Below are 22,531 nucleotides of genomic sequence, written 5' to 3'. Positions count from 1 at the left end.
TTATAGGTATTGGCTATACCATATAGCAATCAGATTGTGTTTGCTATCTAAGGAAAAAAGTATAATGTATTTACAAAAGAAATCGTAAACAAGATGTTACTGTGTGTATTCTATGGCAAATAACATTTTAAAAGAGTGCTTATGATAATATTTACCATATGGGGGATAAACTGAATGCTGAATATAATTTCGAATTTGATTCTAAATACTTCTATTAAAAGTAGTCATAATTATCACCAATAACTAATTACGCTTTTGATTTTTCTTGATGTTTAAGATTTTTTCAATTTTTACTAGTAAGTCAAAATTATGTCTACCTTGTTGTCTTGAACTTTGTACATTTAAAAATAACACTAAAATAGAAATCACTAATCACAGGGATATTTAATAAATTTTATTGTTATACCTTTAAAAAGGAAAAGGTAAACATTATGACACTATACTTGTCATTTGCTCTATGTCTTTAATTTCAGTGGCAATAAATTGATGAATTATTGTTATGGAAGCATCATATTATATGGGCATTGGCAAAAATCATTTATACCATTGCAAAGGTGAGTATACTTATAAAAAAATTAGAGTCAGGAATAGGAATACTTACATTATATTATATTGCGAATAAAACGGTACCTATATCTGATATTTCGCATTTGAAAAATATTAACTTATTAGATAAAGTATTATATTGTCTGTGACTATACTGTATTTTGTAATTCTGGATTGTAACAGTACGCTGGTGCCATCTTTGAGTAATGTCCGAAACTACACTAGACTGCTAGCGCGCCTGCCGGCGTTTGAGGGTACTCCGTTGCGTTGCTTGCTATCTAGTGGTGATGGTTAGAACTACATGCCACAGAAACAATAACAGTAAACAGTACGTTGTAAAGAGATAGAGCACTTATTGTAAAGGAATTAATTGTCCAACTGTAATTTCCTGTTCCTCCACGAGTATTTGGAGAATATTTATTATATAATATATAATAATGGTAAAGATCAGCAATCCTAAAAAGAATTAAGGTTTCATTGAACAAAGTAGTTAAAAGTTAAAGCATTGACTATACCATAACTTAATAATTCAATGGCTCTAAGGCCTGGCGCACACGCGGATATCTTAAAAAATCGGCCAAAAATAAATCGCCCTTGATTTATGTCTAGGCGCACACGTGGCGATTTTTTAGTCGAGAAATTGATTTTTTTAGTGCGTTTAAGGTTTAAGCTATACTAAAATGGACTTCGTTGAATTAACCTGTGTTTGTGCTCTTCTAATTAGATCAAAGAAAAAAGAAGAAAACTTAAATATTAGGTTCATTCGATAGTAAGTCAGAGACTTTTAAATCGACAGTTTTATAAACTATTCAATTTACGTGATGACAGTAAAAAGTTCTAATTACTATATAATGTCTGTTGAAAGTTTCAGTTTTTATTATAATAAATAAATAAATAAAAATGCCTTTATTTATCAAGCGTTTCTCAGTACAACTGCTTTTTAGAACAACTTTCGTCAATAACAATAACCAACTAACAAGTAAATAAGGTCTTATAACAGCTGTGGCCATTTTTAGCAAAGAAAACAACACAACTCACACTGAAGTTCACTGACTCCTGTGGAGAACAACAAGCGACTGGCCGATTATTTAGTCGACCGTGTGCGCGGACTGATAACAATAGATATTTAATTGATATGAGGCCGGCAGACTTCATGCAATTCCGACGTACACGTAAGGTATTCTACACTACTAGTGATCAAAAGCAAACCTTTAACGGATATTAATACAAAACAGAAAATATGTAGTTTACTGAAGAACGTTCACATCTCTATTAGTTATGACAGCTATAAGTTATAGTTGTCAAAATTAAACGGGACTGGCGGCACTGGTAATCAGTCCCTTTTTCAAATGGGACTGTGATGGGTTTGATGTCAGTAACGCATTACACGTAGTTCCGTAAAGCGCCGATAGATGGAAGTCGGTAAGGCAGTATTGTTTTTCTCTATGAGGTTTTATTCATACTCTTACCTTTGCTTTATGATTTAATTATTAATGACGAATGTTCATTTGGATCACGATCGTACCTTTGTTCTTACATGTGATAAACCCCGCTGTAATTTCTGTTGGTTATTGTACTAGGTTTCGTTGAACTTGTGATTTAGTTCTCGCACCGAATCTTGCATTGTAATTTGACTATACCCCGTATGTGACGATAAAATTGTTGCTTTCTCTTCTTGAACTGATTGTATCCATCGCAATAATATTGCTCGGAAGCGATCTCTTTTTGGCCTAGTAGGCCTGAGGTTCATTTTTCTTGTTATTTGAGGCCGCTCACGGTCAAATTTTTGAACGGCCGATTGAAAAATCGGCCAAAAATAAATCGCCCTTGATTCATGTCCAGGCGCACACGTAGCGATTTTTTAGTCGAGAAATGGACTTTTTTAGTGCGTTTAAGCTATCCTAAAATGGACTTTGTTGAATTAACCTGTGTTTGTGATCTTATAATTAGATCAAAGAAAAAAAGAGACAACTTAAAAATTGGGTTCATCCGATAGTAAGGCAGAGACTTTTAAATCGACAGTTTTAAAAATAACTTCTTGATCAGCATTGTACGTGTTATTAAATTTACGGAAAGTAAATAAAGATACATCTTATAACACTTAAAACATATATTTACGCTTATACTGTTACTCACAAGACGGTAAATATACAAAAGATGGTAAGTGGTGATCGATTTCGATTGGAGTGTCCAATCGAAATCGATCACCACTTACCATCTTTTTTATATTTACCGTCTTGTGAGTAACAGTATAAGCGTAAATATATGTTTTAAGTGTTATAAGACGTATCTTTATTTACTTTCTGTAGTTTTAAAAACTATACACTTTACGTGATGACAGTAAAAAGTTCTTTAATTACTATAGAATGTCTGTTGAAAGTTTCAGTTTTTATTACAACAGCTGTGGCCTTTTTTAGCAAAGAAAACAACACAACTCACACTGAAGTTCACTGACTCCTGTGGAGAACAACAAGCGACTGGCCGATTTTTTAGTCGACCGTGTGCGCGGACTGATAACAATCTGTACGTTACAGATTTTCGGGCGACAATCGCCTCGCCTACGAATCTGTGGCAAAACCCAGATTTTAAAATCGGCGCAATTCTCGATCGCCTGTGTGCGCGCTTCCATTCAAATACATGATGCACAAATCGGCCGATGAAATAGTCGCCTGAAAATAATCGCTTGTGCGCCTAGCCTAAAATAATATACTACTTTATAATCACAATCCCTTTATCCTGCTGATTAATTTGTTAACTATTACGAAAATGTGAACCTAAAAGTGTAATTTAGAGCAGGAAATGTGCTAATGTCCTTTTGGGTAGGCTTCCAAATTACAAATTACCGCATTGTTATTGCACTTTTATTCGTAGCTGCTAAGAGAATACTTTACCATGAATATCCCGCTCGAAGGGCCAGAAACGGTAAATTATAGAACGGATGGATGGGGTGAGGGGGGGGGGGTAGAGCGCGCTGTTGGAGGAATGCTGCATTACCATACGTTGGCGCGGTGCATTCGACATTCTACAACATCTCAGGCGCACCGTGACTCATAGCATAACAAGATGGCCGTCATTGTGACATCGAGCCACGTGGAGCTCGAGCAGCACACTACTCCACTGGAAAGTGGAAATCGAGCATAGATGTTCAATAATTGTAACTTTTTTGTGACGTTGATGCATTTTGTGAGGCGTGGCCAGCTTTCGTGAATTTTTATATAAAGAATAAGTTATGCATAGCATTTGCTGTGAAGATTAAGTATATAATAATAAAAAGTAGTAAACAAATTAGAGGTTAATATTAATCTAGAGGAAAATTGGCATTGCCAAGTAGCTTAAATTATGTAGTTAAATCATTCTTGTCGACCTTTTGAAAATTTATTGCGCTTAAAAACACATTGCAGAAAAAATTAACCGGCTCGACTTCGACAATCTTAGATGGGACAGTATATATTTTTAATAATGTTTCTTTTAATGGCGATATTTGTGGGTATTTAACTTCCAGCAATTCACAAAATCATAAATAAATGTGAACAGTTAAAAAGACAAACCTTTCATATTTTAGCCATTCGTAAAGGAAGCATACATTTAAGTTTACCTTAGATTGTTACGCTCCTTTCAAATGCACCTATGATTTACGTATATGTTATAAAAGTTTAAGATAAGCAACACGTTAGTATCTTTTTGCATTACAAATAGTTTAAATACATCTCAATTTTCGACCACTGATTACAAAAATGATGTACAAAAATTGTTTTATTTTAAATTTTGTTTAGTTTCGTTAGTTGATTCTTAACATAAACCCTCTTTAATTTTACTCTAGCGATTTTACTCTGAAAGACATAATAGTCTAAACATACCCCCGTAAACGAAAAGTGTTAAACGTTAAACTATCAACCAAAAACCCCACACGGATTTATTATTCAAGATAAGCTTAATACAATTTATAGGAGTGGTTGTGTCAAACATCGCTAAGTGCTACCATAGAATAAATAAACACTATAACACCCTATGGTGTTTATTTATTCTATGGTGCGACAATGTCTTCTCTCTTTCTTAGTACATTATTTTACCAACATCAAAATTAGTATTACTACCAATCTATTGTTTTCTCTGGTTTATACTCAAAGCATAAAGCTCACACATTGAACTTCGCCCCAATTTAAGATTTACATTTACTGCAACCAGTCGACATCAAGAATTACTAGACAAGACAACAAACTTCAGGTTTTACCATAAAACGGAAAGTCTTCTAGACAAAGCCAATGGATGAATAAAAATTTCTGTATTCCATATAATAATCTCGGGCGTAAAATTACTTTTTTCCGTAAGTCTACGTGCAGCATCCAAAGTCAATGGTTGAATGTTTGTATCGTGTCAATCCCACACCGAATCTACCTTATTTGCACGAGGAACTACTTTGTTACGCCGCAATAATTTGATACACGTACTTGACTTGATCACGTGACCTGCTGGTGCAACGACACCCTCGAGGAGTGTACTTTCTCCCCGTCGTTATTTTCAAGAGCAGTTGAAAAATGCGGCGGTCCTTTCATTTTATGACGAAATTACTTTCGTCTTGGCATTACTCTTTTTGTTGCTAGAAATTCCCAACCAAGAACCAAAAACTGTGATGTAATGTAGTTTAGCCTACACAAACATTATTGTAAATATTAATGTTGCGTCACTCTATGAAAAGTGCATTCAACTAGATATTTAAAGCTCTGCGGCAATCGTCGAATTATATATAACGCCATAAAATAAGGCGCCAATAATGGTTGGCGTCTTAATCCAAGTATTTTTTATCTATTATCTTATTAGCCTAAGCATCTCGTGTTTTGCATGTTACAATTAGTGCACATCGATAGAAAAATCTGCAAAACATCATATTCATGCAATAGCAGTGTGAACGAGCTATTTATTTATACCGAACACTACATCGATTGAAGATTCATGAATGGACCAAAGAATATGACAAAGATCTCCGAGAATTAGTGTAAAGTAAATAAATTAATTAGATAATAAAAACAATACATAATTATGCGATGGAGGCGTATATATCGTATTATTTTATTCTATTATAAACGAAAACTAATTATTTCGCTATTATAATAATTTAAAAATAAAAGGAATTGAATTTAGATTTTGTGATATTGACGTGCGGGAAAATGCACATAGTTGTAGAGATTCAAGAGATTCCAGAGATTTATTATACCATTCAGTAATACTGTAAATACAGTAGGTAACGTCAAAACTATGCTATAAATAAATCAAACCAATTTATATAAATAAATGAAAAGAACAAGTATGTTAAGTTTCATTTTTAACCCCATACGTAAACGCAGAGGCAAATAGTTGACTTCAAGTTTCGTGTGGAATTTACTGAATAAAATGTTATCAACTTTAATCTACACGGTTTTGAGTTTTAAACCCTTTTTTTCAGAAGATGCCAGTACTTCGAGAGCTGTATGTACAAAGTTTATACTGTAGTTAACTTCAAGGTTTCGTGTGGAATTTACTGAATAAAATGTTATCAACTTTAATCTACCCGGTTTTGAGTTTTAAAACCCTTTTTCAGAAGATGCCAGTACTTCGAGAGCTGTATATACAAAGTTTATACTGTAGTTTACTTTTAAATTGGTTTATCAAAACGTATTCATCAAAGCTCTACGAGTTAGTTAAACGATTAAAAATTTATTTCACTTCTTAGGTAATAAAAACTGTTAAAATATTATAACTTAGACTTATTTTCTCATTCTCTTGTTAGCTAACAGTATTATACAATGGTCTTTTGAGCTTCTCGACCATTTTTAAGAAATGTTGGGATGTCTGAAAGGACCTGTTTCTAACACGAAATTGTATCCACAAGTTTTTAGTTGTTTAAAAAGAATTTAACAATAATTTCATTCCGACTTCAGAGACCTGTACATTGTTCATTTGTAGCATTATTAACAAAACGTAAGTAACTGAAATTGGGGAATAATTTAAGAAAAATAATGGAATTTAAATAAACAACAGAAATTTTAATTTTGTTTTCAAGAGTGATCAAGTCAAAACATTTACAACGAAACACAGTACTTTTATGTTAGAATTCAAGCATTGTCACAACTGTAAAAATAAACTTCTAACATGGAATTTGGAATTGTCTATCTCCTACAAAAATCTACCAAATCAAAATAAAGACAATCTGACAAATGACTTACGTTGGTTAACTTAACTAACAAGAGAAGAGTTTTTACCGTTTCCTCACAAAAAAAAACATAAACATGGCAATGGCCTTGAAACACATACAAAACTCAAACATGTGTAAACACTAAACACTCACACGGCGGCTGCGCAGTAGTGATGCGGCCTTGAGCGTACACTACTAGCGTTGCGTCATCTCGCTCACACGCGCGCGCTCCCATTGATCCGAACCGAACACCGAATGTCACCGTCCTTGTTGGCGCCACACACTAATTTGGATCCGGGTTGACCTCAGAGAAATTCTGGGTAGAGTTAGTCAGCGGGTGTGGTGAGTGGTTCTGGGTATATGTCCTAGTACAGTTGCGTGGGATCAAAATTGAAATCATCGGATCAGATTAGTGAGTTTCCAAAAGATTAACCATTCAAAAATTCAAGGAAAGCTCAACATTTACTTGACGGATATTGATGGACAATTTAGACCTGGAGACTGATTCTTGTGCTGTGACGGTAACGTACGTCGTCAATGACTCCTTATTTGATGGTAGATTGTACAATATTTGCTGCCCCATTTAATTACAATTCCTATTGTCACAGAAAACATACTACTATAGTTTTATGTGATATTGTTTATAATCTTATCGTTTCATCTGGTTGATATTGGCCTATAACGCAATAAGACAATAATACATTTTATTGACCCTTAAGTAATTACAAAATACAATAGGTCTTGTCAATTTTATAATACATAGCTACAAAAAATAAGAAATTATTTGGCGAGTCAGGTACGGTATGGTATTGGCTTATGGACTATTAAACATGAATCATCAATAATTTAAAAACAAAACAATTAATACACATTTCAGAACAAAATAACATAAAAATAAGCCTAAACTATCACAATTTCTTGCTCATAGTACACCGAGTACATGGGATTTTCCTGAAGCTATTTATTAAGTTTGGATAAAAACATTTTATCAGACCTTAATTGACTAGGCAAGTTGGTAATTTATTGTATAGCATCACATCCAAATAATCATGGTATTTGTTGTGCCTTAGCTTACATACATCTAGTAATATCTATTTTGTCCCTAAATCTAGTATTGTAATCATGAACATCACATCTAAATAGAAAATTATCAATATCTTTTCTTTAATTTCTAATGACCTCAAAAATATACAGTTTTATCAAAGTTAAAATACCAGTTTGTTAAAACAAAGTAATAATATTTAAAATGTTTCTAAGTCATAAGAAACTACTCTATTGTCAAACAATAAAACACCCTAAAAAAATTGGACCATAACTAGGAAGTATAACTACCCTTTAACTAGTCTCCAACTGATCAATAAGGATTATTAATCTTTAAGAGAATGTTTGATCAATGATTTCGTATCCCTCCATGGACAAATGAATGATCCATGATAAAAGTTAGCTGAATAATATTCTCCCAGAGTGAGATACTATGGATGTTAGATACCCTTAGATTTGTCATTCTACCGAAGTGAATTTTAGGTTGATTTTAGGTTAGTTCCGTCGTCAGGTTAAGTAGTGCACGGATTATTGTTTACTATTCGTTTCTTGGCATGTAACTTGAAACAATTAACACATACTTTATGTACAGTAATATATAAGCAAATGTTTGGCTTATTAACGTATTACTGTATTGTAAAATTTGTTCTGTCACAATTTAACGTATTTTCCACGCGTACTAATACATGTTGTAAATATAACATTACAAACTTGGTTCGCATTGACAAACTTTTTCTCGATTAATAATGCGATTTTTCATCCAAAAAGTTCACCAAGCAAGCGTATACCATTGCAATGTTATCTTGTTAGGTCGATTCAAACAAATTTCAAAAAGAATGAACAGCACCCCGACTACCCTGATACAGACTGCAGTGATCGTGAGAGAAGTTATTTTCTCTTGAATTGATTCTATGCGGGCGAGGAGTTGAATTCACTCGAGATATTTAATATATGTAATCTCATCTTTATAATATTGAACGCAATTGTTTGGACGATGGTTTATGATAATGTTATAGAAAAGCTGTTTGTTGGATTAGAAATATAGAGAAAGACTCCATTGTATGATGAATGTTACACAGTTTTTGCTGTAAACCAACATAACATTTTACCGTTAAATATTGATAAAAGTATACTTCTCATCCTACAGTAAAATTTAAAGCCTGTTCATGTGTTTCAAATTGATGACATTTGAATGCACTAAAGTTAACTTGTACAGTATTTAAAATTTATATTGTATTTATAATACCAGTAATAAGCAATAGCTTACAAATACATTGTCATGTTTAGTAAAATTGTTTTGAATCGCTTAATTTAACAGTAATAATATTTAACAGTAATAAGTAAGTAGCAAGCCATCACACACTATGACCAGGACAAAACTAATCACATCATTATCTTCGGCTGATCAATAAGAACGATAAATCTATAAGGATACTGCTTTTCCTACAACAAATTTTAACAGGACATAGCAAATTAGTTGTTGTAAAATAAAACATCAAGATCGCAGCACAGCACAGAAAGTCTATACTTTAACAAACATGGTCGTCTTGAACAATCGGTGTGGTACAATATCTATAGTCAATTAGACCTATTGAGCCTTTACCCGCACCAGACGGCAGACAGACAGACAGACAGACACACACGACTAATTCTCTACTTGTCGGAAGTCTGTGAGAAGGGTTGACGGTTCGAATAACGGCCCTAGGAAAATATCTTGGCGGAAGTTCGCCCTACGTGCAAGTAAAATAGGTTAAACTAGTACTCGAGACCTCTTACACCCCAAGGGAGTAAATGGCACGACTAGTGCGGTGGCAACTAAAAAAAATACAGAGCGTTTTTCGAAAGGAATTAATTAACTATGTAAAAAATATTATGAATTTAGATTTAATAATAGACAGATATATTATTTAAATATGTACAGTTATTCGATGGGATGGCAAATTTACTGTGGTATGATGTTTTGGAAACGCAAACAAAAAGGTTTTGTCAATTAAGATCCATCTCCTTAAAAATTATAAAACTTTTTCGAGTTCGTAACTGGTAGTGTATCGTTCATTACCTACGACAGTTTTTGTGAATTACGTTTGTAAAATTTCATTAGGTACTTATACTCTTTCTGTAATTTTTTTTCTAAAAATAGGTAGGCCTACTCTCAAACAAGTAGACAAAAATAACATACAGGATGGCTGAAAAGTAACTTACGCCCCCCTTAACTTTTCAACCATTAGAGATACTGTATGTAAAATTTCATTAGGTACTTATACTCTTTCTATAATTTTTTTCTAAAAATAGGTACTCTCAAACAAGTAGACAAAAATAACATACAGGATGGCTGAAAAGTAACTTACACCCCCTTAACCTTTCAACCATTAGAGATACTGTATTTGAAATCTGTTTGCGGCAACCTTCTTAGATATGAGGGGCTACGATAATTATGGTAAATTTGGAAAATTTTGCCCTTAGGGGTAGTGGTGGTAGGAGGTAGCTCAAAAATTTCAAATGACAAGTATAGTCGAGTTTGGTATCATTTTACAGGTCTTGACGAAACATAACAATTGACATAAAGAAAAGCAAATTCGGCCCACTAATAACAAAATGGCACCCTAAAACGTTTTAAATCCAAATAACCATGAGGGTGGCTGAAAATTAACTTCCACCCTCTTTAACGTTTTAACTAGGCCTATATGAGATATAAATTCAGCATATGAGCTTATTATTCATCGATGAATAATAATTACAGTAAGGTCTTTCTGATATCTAAATAATATGCAGTCGTACTATCTATCGTATAATATGCTAGGCCTATAGTTAAGTTTACATAACAACCATGAAACACTCAAAGACGAAAAAGGTTCCTCTGGAAGATGCATTATTCAACGCGTCGCAGGAACAAATATAAAATCCCAAGACGAATTGGGCGTACTTCCTCAGACAAAAACTGTGACACCTTCCGCCGACCTTTTTGTCCCGGTTTGATAGTTTAATTGGTGGATATTGATAAGGCGACACAAAAACAGCTGTTTTGTTACCGTATAAATACCCGGCGTGGAGCGCTTCCGGTGTCGGCACATGTGGCTTGCCTAGACCCTAGACCTAGACTGTAGCTGTAGCGTTTGTTCCCAGTCGTTCTTCTAGCTCTATCATTGACTATATGGTTTTAGTTCCTAGGCTGTTTCACATCCCTGAATAAAATCATTGACTATAGTCAATAATAAAATGCTCAATACTTCATGCTAGCGTTACCTATTGCATTGTTGTAATTGTGTTGCATATTTCTATTGTTATCTCAAAGTTTCCTGTTGTTGTTGTCCAAGTGTTTATCTCCTATGTGGTTTTTCCTGTTGTGGTATGTTTTCTTGTTATCCTAATGCTGCATGCTTGTATTGTTGTCCTAATGTTGTATGCCACTCTTGTCAACCAAATACTGTATTGCATATTGCAGTTCTAGTATTTACTTTTGCCTGATATTAGTTATTTACTTATTTACTTAGACAAATTCCAGGTTATAGCTTGTGATCAAGAATATCTACAGATGCTAAGAAAATCAAGTGTTATGTATCTTAACACTTTACGAAGCTTACGTTCAATCACGAGAAACAAAATGCCGTCAGATTTAGCAATTTTCTCGACTTATATGATGTTCATGGACCCTAAGTTGCTTTTCTCTTAGGTTTTATATTTAGAGAAATCATTAAATATTATCTATACATTAATAGGCAAGCATGTTTCTTTAAAACCTTTTTTCTCAGCTCGTGTGCATCGTAGGGAAAATCTACGCATACCGTTAGAAAGCTATTTTCCTGTAGGTGTGCAGAATCCCTTTATAAATTTAAATAGGCTCAAAGATAAGCGCAAAAAATGAGTTTAAAAATTTGAAAAAATTTACATGGATCTTATGCGTTGCCATGCTGGTGACGAAATAACAACGAAATATAAACAGAAAATCAAAACAAATGGAAGAAACTCCAATCACATGTTTTATTTACAGTGTGGGGTGAAACATTAACATAAGTGAGTACATTACATATTTTTGGTCGAGTTTCGACCACTGGACATTACTCGTCTATATAATTTTATAAGTGAATTTTATGCAACCCAACTAATGTAACATAGCCTACAAGGGAAACAATTTACTTATAGATGTATTAGATAGTTCAATTTTCTTAGTATTAAAGACATTTATCTTTTAGACAAAAACAATTACTCTTAATTTATTTTATTAACATAATGTATACCTATTTCGAGCAGACTGGATTAATTGATATTGATCAAGATAGCCAGTAAAGTTTACTAAATATATAAATTTGGTTTACAGATATATTTTAATTGGGTTTAGGTCAAATTAGGAATCATCTTTGATTGCAAATATAATTTTTAAGAATAATTTACAGCTAAAATTCAAAAGTATAATGAACTAAAGAAAGTGGTAAGTACAAATCAACTAACTTCAACGCAGGTTTGAGATTTACACAGCCCATTGAGCTCTTTTCTAATTGGATGCTGTCAATTCTCAATTAACTATTTACACAAAACTTAATTAACAGTGTTCACTCTCACATACCTCACCATTATAAGTTTTAGGGAATTTCCTCATGCTTATAATAATCATCAAATTTACACCTTAATAGCTTATTTAGCTGATTGCAATCCTACGGTGGCAACTAATTAGGCTTAAGCTTGTTAAGTGCTACTTCTCTTGTAATAAACAGCTAATTTGCTTGCTTCTAAGTTATCAGCAAGTTTTATACGCTGAATTACCATAGTACGTTTGGTTTCTAATTAAACTTCTGGTTGGAAGCCAGCTACAGAGGTAATTAAATGAAGAATTTGTTGTGAAAGAAACGTGGTTTTGCTGCTTGTAGACAGACTATTCATTATCATGACAAAACAGTTATAATTGGTTACCAACAGATGACAAGTTATATAACAATTAAAATTAATTTGAGATACAGCTATGCTTTTGTCTTATTACGACCATTGCTCATACACTAATGTATGTAGGGGTGTAATAGTGCATAAATAAATTCAATAATATGGACAAAAGACATGTTACATATTTTATAGCTACAGAAAAAAGTGTTATAGTTTTATATTAACTAAACGGATTTTATGTAGATTCTCTTTTGATACAAACAATGTTATGGAAGGAGATGTTTCAAAGCAATATAATAGGTTACTTTGGTTCCATGTAACTTACAGTTTTTTCGTTTATTTAATAATTGTTTTCTTCAATCTCAAAAATAAGAACTTTATATGCATAATCTGCGTAATTAACTCCACATAAATTTCCAGCAATTGTTAATTCAACTTTAAAGTAATAAAATGTGCTGAGGGTAAATTTTAAATCGTTATGGAGCAAACAAAACAACTTAATGCGTCACTTTCCTAATAAATATTTTTTACGTAGCCCCATCAATTGAAGACGATAGGAATAGTATAGAGTAGTAACGCCATTAGTTGGAATAAGTAAGTTTTATTTCATATCAATATATTCCAGTACAGCGAACTGCGCGTAAACACACCAGTAACCCGGGGCTATAGAATACACAGTAAACAAGCACAACAATCCTTCACACATATTTTAATTAGGATTAAATGAGAGCGTTTTAAATTGTGCATAAACAAGAGCAGCTTTTAGTTGTTAGTCTTCACCGGTCTGTCTACACAGGAGATATTTTTAAATAATTCATCCAACAAGAGAAAACGCTCTTGTGTTTTGTGTCTACGCAAAAGTGTGTTTAGCGAATTTCCCATGCAGGGAAGATATTACCGTAGGTCTGTTGGTTCGACCTGCACCCGGGGTCGATTTACTTTTTCGTTTTGAGGTCCCTAGAGGCCAACATCACCATAAATCACAAGTAAGCACGATAACCCGTGCAAAAGTGATCCTATTTTGTTAAATACGTGTATATTTAATTCGAACGAGTTCACGGACCAGGTAACAGGGGTTTATGGAAGGGTTTCTAAGGTAAAATTAGGGTTATCCCATTTTTTTACTATAAAAAAGAAAAATTTTTGTTTTTGTTTTAAGCCATTTTGTAGACCTTAAAACCAAATAATTTAGCACGTTGAAGCGTTGTTATTTCAAAAACGGTAAATTTAAAATTCTCACGTTATTCTTAAAGAGAATAAGTAAACAGTCGTAGGTTGCTTATTTATAAACATATTTTGTTCAAACTTGGAAAATCGATTTATTTATTTATTTCATATAAACTATTGACATTTTACTAGAAAAATACTTCAATACCTTCCCTGTAGCAGAAAACCTATGTACTCATTAACCTAAGGTAAATTAAATATCGAATTCATTTGACATTTTTAAGGAGATATTTAAGTGCAATTTCAATCAGGCAAATGAAAATTCTCTTAGTCTGCCGGTTTTCTACTTGGGGATATTTAGTTCATACTAAGGGCAATTTTAATTTATCTACAAACATCCTAACACATAAAAATAAAAATAAAGTTATTGGAAGAATGTTATTAACTATCAATAACAGTCTTAACAGTTAGTTAAGACTGTTGAATAGTTATTCAAACTACACTGAGCGGGTCCTACTGTATACTTGACTCCGGGTGACGCCCACAGTTTGAGTGTCTGTATTTGTAGAACGGGTCCTGCCGCCGCCGCCGCTGGTATTTTGGATCCCCTTCTTATCTCGTCCCCAGCAAGCTGATAAATCTTTTTAATTGTCGCCCGACACCAAAAATGCGTGTCTAGAACAGTCTGTTTATTGGGCGGCCAGAAACTGGAATCTACTCTATGTTTCCGGGTCTGCATTTGGTGTCTCGGGTACGTTACCGATTATCATACGACCTCATGTTGGGTCGTGGACGTGAGAGCGGAATGTTCTTGACAGTAGGAATTGGTTTTTAGATTACTCAGATCGCTTTTTGGACGGTTGATTTTGTGCGTATTGAGACACTAAATATGATTTGATACGTGAAGAAACTACCCTACAAAAAATCTTCAATGACGACAACTAAATCAGATGCATCTGCATACAGTGGAACCTCGATAAGAAGACCCTCTATAACAAGATGCCCTTGATACCAAGTGTCATTTTCAAATACCCTTGATTTTATACATTGTCCTTAAATGCATGTTATTGCAACCCTCTATAAGGAGTCAACCTTGATAACAAGTCATATTTGATCATCCATGTGAGAGTCTTATCAAGGTTCTACTGTATAAACTTTATAAGTATATTTTGTGAAATGTTGTAAAATCATGTATATTATGTATATGCCATTGTAAAAAGGTGTTGTCCGTTGGAATGAATAAATAAATACATACAGGTAGGCAACAATAGGAAGGTATATAATTCAAATTTAATGTCAATATAAAAATATTCTTTCTATTTCATAACGTCAAGAAAAGTGGCTTAGCTATACATACGTTTCCCTATTATTTAAGAAAATTCTAAAATGTATTGCATTGCTGTCGAGAACGAATTCGCTGGAAAACAAGAAAACCAAATGCAATGGAAAATAACGCAGAATGTTATTTTCAAGGGTACGCTAAGGGGAAAATATCAGAGTAAGTTAGCCTACAATGTATTATTTTCTTTATTATTTTGTAAAATACACAACGAATTTAGGATTACAAATACAAATCGATACCGACCATTCGAGTGCATTGAACCGGGAAAAGCAGAACATAAATAAACATAACGAGTCGGGCTGATAACGCCAAGCTTACTACTGTAGCCTACTCTGGTGGTAGACAAACTCTACTTATGGTTAACTCTTTACCAAATTATGTTTACAATAAAGGGAGAACAATTTCCCATGATTGAAACGATTGATTCATCAAGCATATAGGGAAATCGCTAGCAATCAATATTATAAATATCATAAAATAGTTATCAAACAGCAAATCGATAAATAACTATGAAACAACAATTAAACAGCGAACCAACAAGTAGCTATCAAATAACAATAAAAAAATCAATCTAATAAATAGCTATAAAATAATACATAAACAAATACAGTTATAAAAGTTCAACAATCCTTATGAGTGTCTTTCCGTTAAGCGGTTTATAAGAGAAACACTGATAAATTAATCCAGCCTAAACGCAGTTAACTGTTAAAAAATTAAACCACAAAAAATAAATCTATTGAACAATATTTACAACTGTTTCATAATAACATTTTGCGTCACCGACCGTTCAGCTAGTACCGTGAACCAATTAACCCGTAAACAAACACAAGCGAAATTGGTAATTTTTCTAACCAATTACTTCCCCAAACGTTTCCGAGAGCAATTAAGAGTTTATTGCCATAAACCGGCAATTTTACAACCGGCACAGGTGCATAGAGCGGGCGCGCCAGCTGCATAGAAACTAATGACACCGTAGTGCTGAGCTAGAGGTAGAGTCCTAGAGCTAGTAGAGCTAGAGCTAGCACCTGGCTGCGGACTGGTTCGGCCCCTCTTAGAAAACTCGATATCCTAGAGAAATCGGCGGGCGGTCACCCAACGTCCGAAGGACTGGTTGTAGCTTGTTTTGTGGATATCGGACATCACCAGCGGATAAGGAAAATGGGTAAAGGCCGACCAATAACTGCGTGTTACCTTATTTTCATTGAATATGTGATATATGATTTGTCGACAATGAGAACATGCAGATAAATTGAATTTTTGGTGTAGATCAGTGTAAAACGGGTTTAATGACTCACAGTTTTGATTGATTATTCCTTAGTGAGGGTAGTCAGTAAAAATATTTACGTACGTAAAATAAATTAAATATTAGCGATGCCAATGACAGTTTGGATCCAAAAGTTATCCACTGGAAAGGAAACCGGGAAACCTATTAATTACTACGCTAGTATCTCGTACATCAAGTGACATGAACAGAATACAGGCACGAATCATTATGATACAACTTGTTCTCTGTCCCAAAACATTATTTATATTCAGTCAGTGTTAATAAGCAGAACCACGTTGGGTAGAGCTGTATGCTTTTTAACCGCGTCTATGAATGAGTTTCGAGTCACAGAGCATACTGTAAACTTGATCCGAAATATTAGGTCAAATTTATTGTGAATGCGCATTACTACATTCATAACTCTGACATGGCTTTTATTGCTATAAGTACCCCTGATTAATCTATTTTGTGTTTTATTTCAGACAAAAAATTTGTTAATAATTGAAAAAATAATTTTTATAAACATAATTGAATTGCGTTTATTGAAGAAGTCCGGTGGCATTTTATTTGCAGGTAATAATCCTACCTTAAATTGAAAGTAATTCAATTGAATACAAGGTGAGGATGTGCTTGATTACTAAGCTTTGTTAAGTTTACACCTAAACGATTGTTTATGTTGTCTTCTTTAAATTTTAGGAATTAATGTTTGAATATATTTGTTGTTGTTAACATTAAAATATTAAACTGATTATACACCGTGTCCCAAAAAAAACTGAACAATTTTATTTACTTATAAAATGTTTATTAACAATCACACGATAACCTAATTACATTTTAACTGACACAAATATTCCTAAGTTTTGTTTGATATCATATGTGTTAGTGAATTTCAACATGGTTGCCATTGTTGGCAGAAAGAGAGTCAATACGGCTGTCCAATTCAGCCCACACTCTATGGCGCATTTCGTCAGTAATGTTGCTGCATTTATTCTTTGCCTCAATTCTCGGACATCGGAAACTTCTGTCTTATAAACTTATAATTTTGACAAATTTGAAATTTAACTCACATGCTGCACAGCGAATAGACTTTCGAGGGTCGTGAAGAAATAATTGTTGCACGTTTTCAATCAATTTATTTTGGATTTTCGGCCTACCTTTGCCTTTTAAATGTTGTAAGCTTCCAGTTAACATAAATTTGTCATACCAGGCTCGAATGCTGTTCCGTGATGGAGGACGTCGACCATATAGCGTCTTCTAAATGTTCTTTGCACTGCAATATCTGACTTACTTTGAATGTACCACGGTACCACTCAACGCATTGCGCTTTCTCTCGTGCGTTCATGGTGCCTGCTTAATGACAGGGCAATATTTTTAAATTTCAAGTTTCAAGCGACAACAATGAATCAGCTGATAGTTACAATTGATATTGAACAAAACTTCATGAGCTCAGTTATCATATGATCACCTTCAAAGTAGACTAGATATGCCTGGACGTTTTATATAACAATTTAAAATTGTTCAGTTTTTTTGGGACACGGTGTATAATAATTTTCGATAAGTGACGAGTCCTTTTTCCTCCGTTTTTTCAATTCACAAAACATTGTATTTAGGTTCAAATAGTTGACCTTCAAACATAACCTATGAAACTCACAAATACAACCGCAAACATTACATTTCAAGCAGTAAACACAACGTTGAAATTCAGGCGTACCCGGAAGTATTCAAACAAAAACAAGCGCTGAGAACGAAGTAATAACAAGTTTTAACGTCAACTTCTTTACAACTTTAGACAGGTTGAAGCTAAATTATTAATTCCTACATCTCACATGTCATAACCAATAAGGTGACAACACACACTATGGCGTTTTTAATAAATCAACTAGTTTGATTTTCCTCGTTTTCTTTACCTTGTATTGTAATTCAACCCTAATAATACTTCCCTCTAAATAATTCACCCTGTTCGAGATTGAATTTATTCAGTTTAACAATATGAGCTTTGTAACATATTATGGATTTCAATCTTGGCATAAAATTGAATATTAATGATGAATCGTTTAAGTTTTACGTAGTATGTAATAATTATCGCTGTAATGATTAGGAAAAAGCTATGTAACCTGAAGGACACACGTAAAACATAGCTAAAACCTCGTAACTATTTTCATTTTCTCTCTTAGCATAAAATTGAATATTAATGATGAGTCATTTAAGTTGTACGTAGTATATAAAAATTATCTTTATAATGATTAGGAAAAGCTATGCAACATGAAGGACACAAGTAAAACATAGCTAAAACCTCGTAACTTTTTCATTTTTCAATATTGATTTTAAATTAAATTTGCTAATTAAATGGTTTAGTTAGTTAGTAAAATGACTAACGCTTTTGTAATAATCAATTGCTATGAAAAAATATCATTCGTTAATCGTTTTAGAAGGGATATTAATCCCTTCTAAAACTGCATTGGATAGCGAAATTTGTGATGCATATACAAGAATTTTATTAAATATTTGTTTAAACGCTTTTCTACATAATCTATACTACAATAGTCAAGATAATTATTTATAATTACTTTTTTTTAAATTCATAACTATACTGTTATTTTTGCAGATTTCACTTAATTTATAATTTTTTGTATTCAATTGCTTGCAGTTTTCTAGAAGGGCAATTGTTTATTATCTTTTATGAGATAAAATTTATCCGTCACGATGTAATAATGATATAAACCAGCCATTTAGCTTGCACAATTTTTTTAATTGCGTAGGTTTACAAACCAATAAAAAATAAATATTCGTTTAAATGTATATGTAAAACTTGAAAGTAGACTATTTAATCATCCAATTATCCATGAAATCTTTTGAAGATTATTTCGATTTCCCCAATATTGTCATTGTGTTAATTATCGTTAGCGCTCAAAATTTAAAAAAATAAACAAATACCATTAAAAGTCCCAAGTAAACCTACTATAACGCTATTTTACCATTTTATTTGATTTCCAAGTTAAATTCCATTACATTTAATTGAAGTAGTAACATTATTAAATTGATTGAATTTTGTTTTATTACTCTGAGATTGAATTTAATATTGTTGGTATATAATAATATAATTAATAATATGTTGATAATATAAATGGATAAATATACGGATTTATTGATTGGATAAACTAAAAAAATAATGATTATTAACTATTTTGTTTACTAAAACAATAACGATAAACTTAAGTGACATCATTGTTTATCCTTTCTTGGAAGGAAAGAAACCAACGTTGACGCTACAAACTGAGAGTTTTATCTTAAATTTATCTATGACATACAGACACTGTCTGCTGTTTTGGTAGCAAATCGCTTCCTAGAACATGACTGATCGATGACTTACACTACCAATGTTGGTGTGTGACACACTAATTGGTTCTTGAAATTTGGCTGCCAAATCAGTATCGCTGCCAGTGCTTGGCATAATATGAGCATAAAATTATATAAATAAGTCTGTAAACGACCTAAAGCTGCGTTATAGTTAAGAAAATCTTTATAATATCGTGTATGAACCGTTGACAGCTTCACGGAGGAAAACGATGAATTGTTCATCTTTAAACAAAAATTATAAATGTCAACGAAGAACTTGACATTTTGAGTTTACAATACCTCAACATTGTCCAGATTAAACATTATAAAAAAAGTGATGTTTTAATTATAAGAAGTTTAACATGAAATGGAGAAAGCCAAATAATTTTAAATTGAATACAACGTTGATTAGTAATATTATGTTGCCAATGTGCATTTAAATGTATTTGCCAACTATTAGTTTTACGTTGTTTTGTACAAACAACAAACTGGGAAATTTAAAGTTCATTTTAAGATTTAATTAACTCAACAAAATCATGTTTCATCGAATGTGATAAGCATGTAATAAGCATCTTGTCGCATGTATCACAATGTAAAACGATTGTAAAAATGTTGTTTGCCGTAAAAATAAATAAATAAATGTGAGTGTATTGTTATGTTCGATGTTTTAACTCTGTAAACGGTGTTGTGTTGCCGTTTAGAGTTTGGACGCCTTTTGTTCTAAATAGTCAGAAATACATTAGTTGATTTTCTGTATTACAGAATTAGAAGACCACAGAACATTGACATTTTGGGGCCACGCCTGTATGGAATAATATCTATGAGCATATTGTAAATGTTTAATTATTTATAATTGATCAATTTCTTCGACAAGCTGAAAGTATGATCGTTCATTTTCAGTTTTGGGATCTCAATGTGTATGCATATATTGATTATGTTCAATCATTTATAGTAGTACTCTAGTCTTTGTGTCATCTTTTAGATGAGTATACAACAAAACGGAAATAAAAAGTTCATTTAAATTTTCAGTTTTTTATCAAGCCTTACGATTTTGTCTAACAAACCGGGAAGTTTTTATTTCTCACCCAAATAATGTTTAACAAAGTGCAAATTAGCCTGTTAAGTTTCAACGTACATAATAGATACCTAGTGTGCTCAAAACCCCCCGATACATTTAAAAACCACAACAATAACACAAGATCTTAAACCGTAAACGAAAGTGTTGAGCGCCCAGAGCAAGTGTTTAGTGCAGAAGTTGACCAGCCATTGCATAACGCTATTGGTTGATTGTATGCACCACTACGGTACCCGTGAATTAAATAGAAATTAACCCGTTGTCGCCCTCCTAGGGTGAACTACCCCTTTACCGGTATCCTCAGACGGGTCAGGTATAGCAAAAACTGTTACCTTCCCTCTCATGTCTAGTTTGAAAATGCCCTAGGCGATCGGTTCTAGTAGACTTACTATACAGTATAGATTGAGGTAAACGATTACTATGCAGCCCAGATAAAGGAAAGCTGACGGATAGTAGATGCATTTATACGCAATTGAATATAATGTCCGTCTACTGGTTTGTTGCATGTGAATAGAACAATTATAAAGCCTGGAAATTTTTGAAAACAAATAATATGTTGTCAGAGAGCTTTCGATTAGTTGCTCGATGAGAAATAATGTAACATGGCTTTGGTCGAAAGAAATTGAGTCATTATGATATGATATGATGTATCATCATACATTAAGAACTAAGGAAAGCGTAGTTGTTATCGCGGTAACCGATATATCGTGTAATACGATTTCGAAAATTATTACGGCTTTACTACATAGTTGTTGGTAAGATCTCGTTCGTGGTCTTGTGGTAATGTGTTTGAAAAAATTACAAATTTTAGTTGCCTTACCAACTAGGCTACTGTATGAAGTGCTTCTTTCTAAACAAAACATGCAACATTCAATTAAAAATAACTACGCATTTGCTCTACTACTTAAACAGAAACAGTCTGAGAACAATAAATAAATCAGCATTGCAGTATTGTATCATGTAAGGTAAGGTACTTTACAAGCGTTTTCGAAGGACATGCATCTTAGTATCTACTCTCAGGGGACAAGACGCCTATGTGTTACTGTGACTCATCTTCAAGATATCGCTTACTTTACATTGACTCACTGTAGTATGGATTTACACTATACTACTCTATAGAATCGTCTACATAGATGTACACTATTCCCTGTGTTAGATACTACATATACATCTTCTACATTGACTCACATTACTATCTGAGCACTGTAGCATCGTCTACATCTACGATGAGCACTAAACATGGACTTACACTATACTCTGATCTCTACACCATAGACCTACCCTATACTCTGACCACTACAACATCGCCACTCACCAGCACGGAGGGTAGTGTCCACTTGGTCCATTTCAGAGCGTCACTCGCCACTCACTCATTGTAGAGGTACCTAGTACCCGACCACTCGCCGCTCACGCTAACACTGTGTGTGACACAAGCTAGAGAGTAGAGAAGACCCTTCGCGCGCTCGCGCATACGCACCGCCACGCACTCTTCAAAGGATAGAAAATGTGGAGAATGCTTCCCATCCCCTCGCCCCTCGCGGCCGCGGCAAAGGCGCGAGATCCCCCTCACTCTATCTCTCTCACTCCGCTCTATCCCTCTCTCTCTACTCTAGCTTCCCCACTCCCACGTCCATTCATTTCGACACCAACAAGAACTATACAATCACAAGGTCACTGGACTAGAAAAGATTGTTTTGGGTCACAATTTGAACCGAAAGT

General features: G+C 33.5%; 1 protein-coding gene across 1 annotated transcript in view; it reads right to left on the bottom strand.

Annotated features, from left to right (window-relative positions):
- The window catches only part of LOC128987774 (protein lin-28 homolog), a 29,531-nt gene extending 7,308 nt beyond the window's left edge, over positions 1 to 22,223 (bottom strand). The window contains exon 1 of the mRNA XM_054408793.1: positions 22,128 to 22,223. Coding sequence (XP_054264768.1) covers positions 22,128 to 22,158 — 31 coding nt within the window. The 5' untranslated portion in view covers positions 22,159 to 22,223. The remainder of the gene's footprint in view (positions 1 to 22,127) is intronic.
- Between the last annotated feature and the right edge of the window lie 308 nt (positions 22,224 to 22,531).

The sequence above is a fragment of the Macrosteles quadrilineatus genome, unplaced genomic scaffold (genome assembly GCF_028750875.1).
Source record: "Macrosteles quadrilineatus isolate MER2022 unplaced genomic scaffold, UCM_ALF_1.0 Scaffold_2__2_contigs__length_208266976, whole genome shotgun sequence".
Taxonomy (NCBI): Eukaryota; Metazoa; Arthropoda; class Insecta; order Hemiptera; family Cicadellidae; genus Macrosteles; species Macrosteles quadrilineatus.
This window is presented reverse-complemented; position numbering and strand designations above follow the sequence as displayed.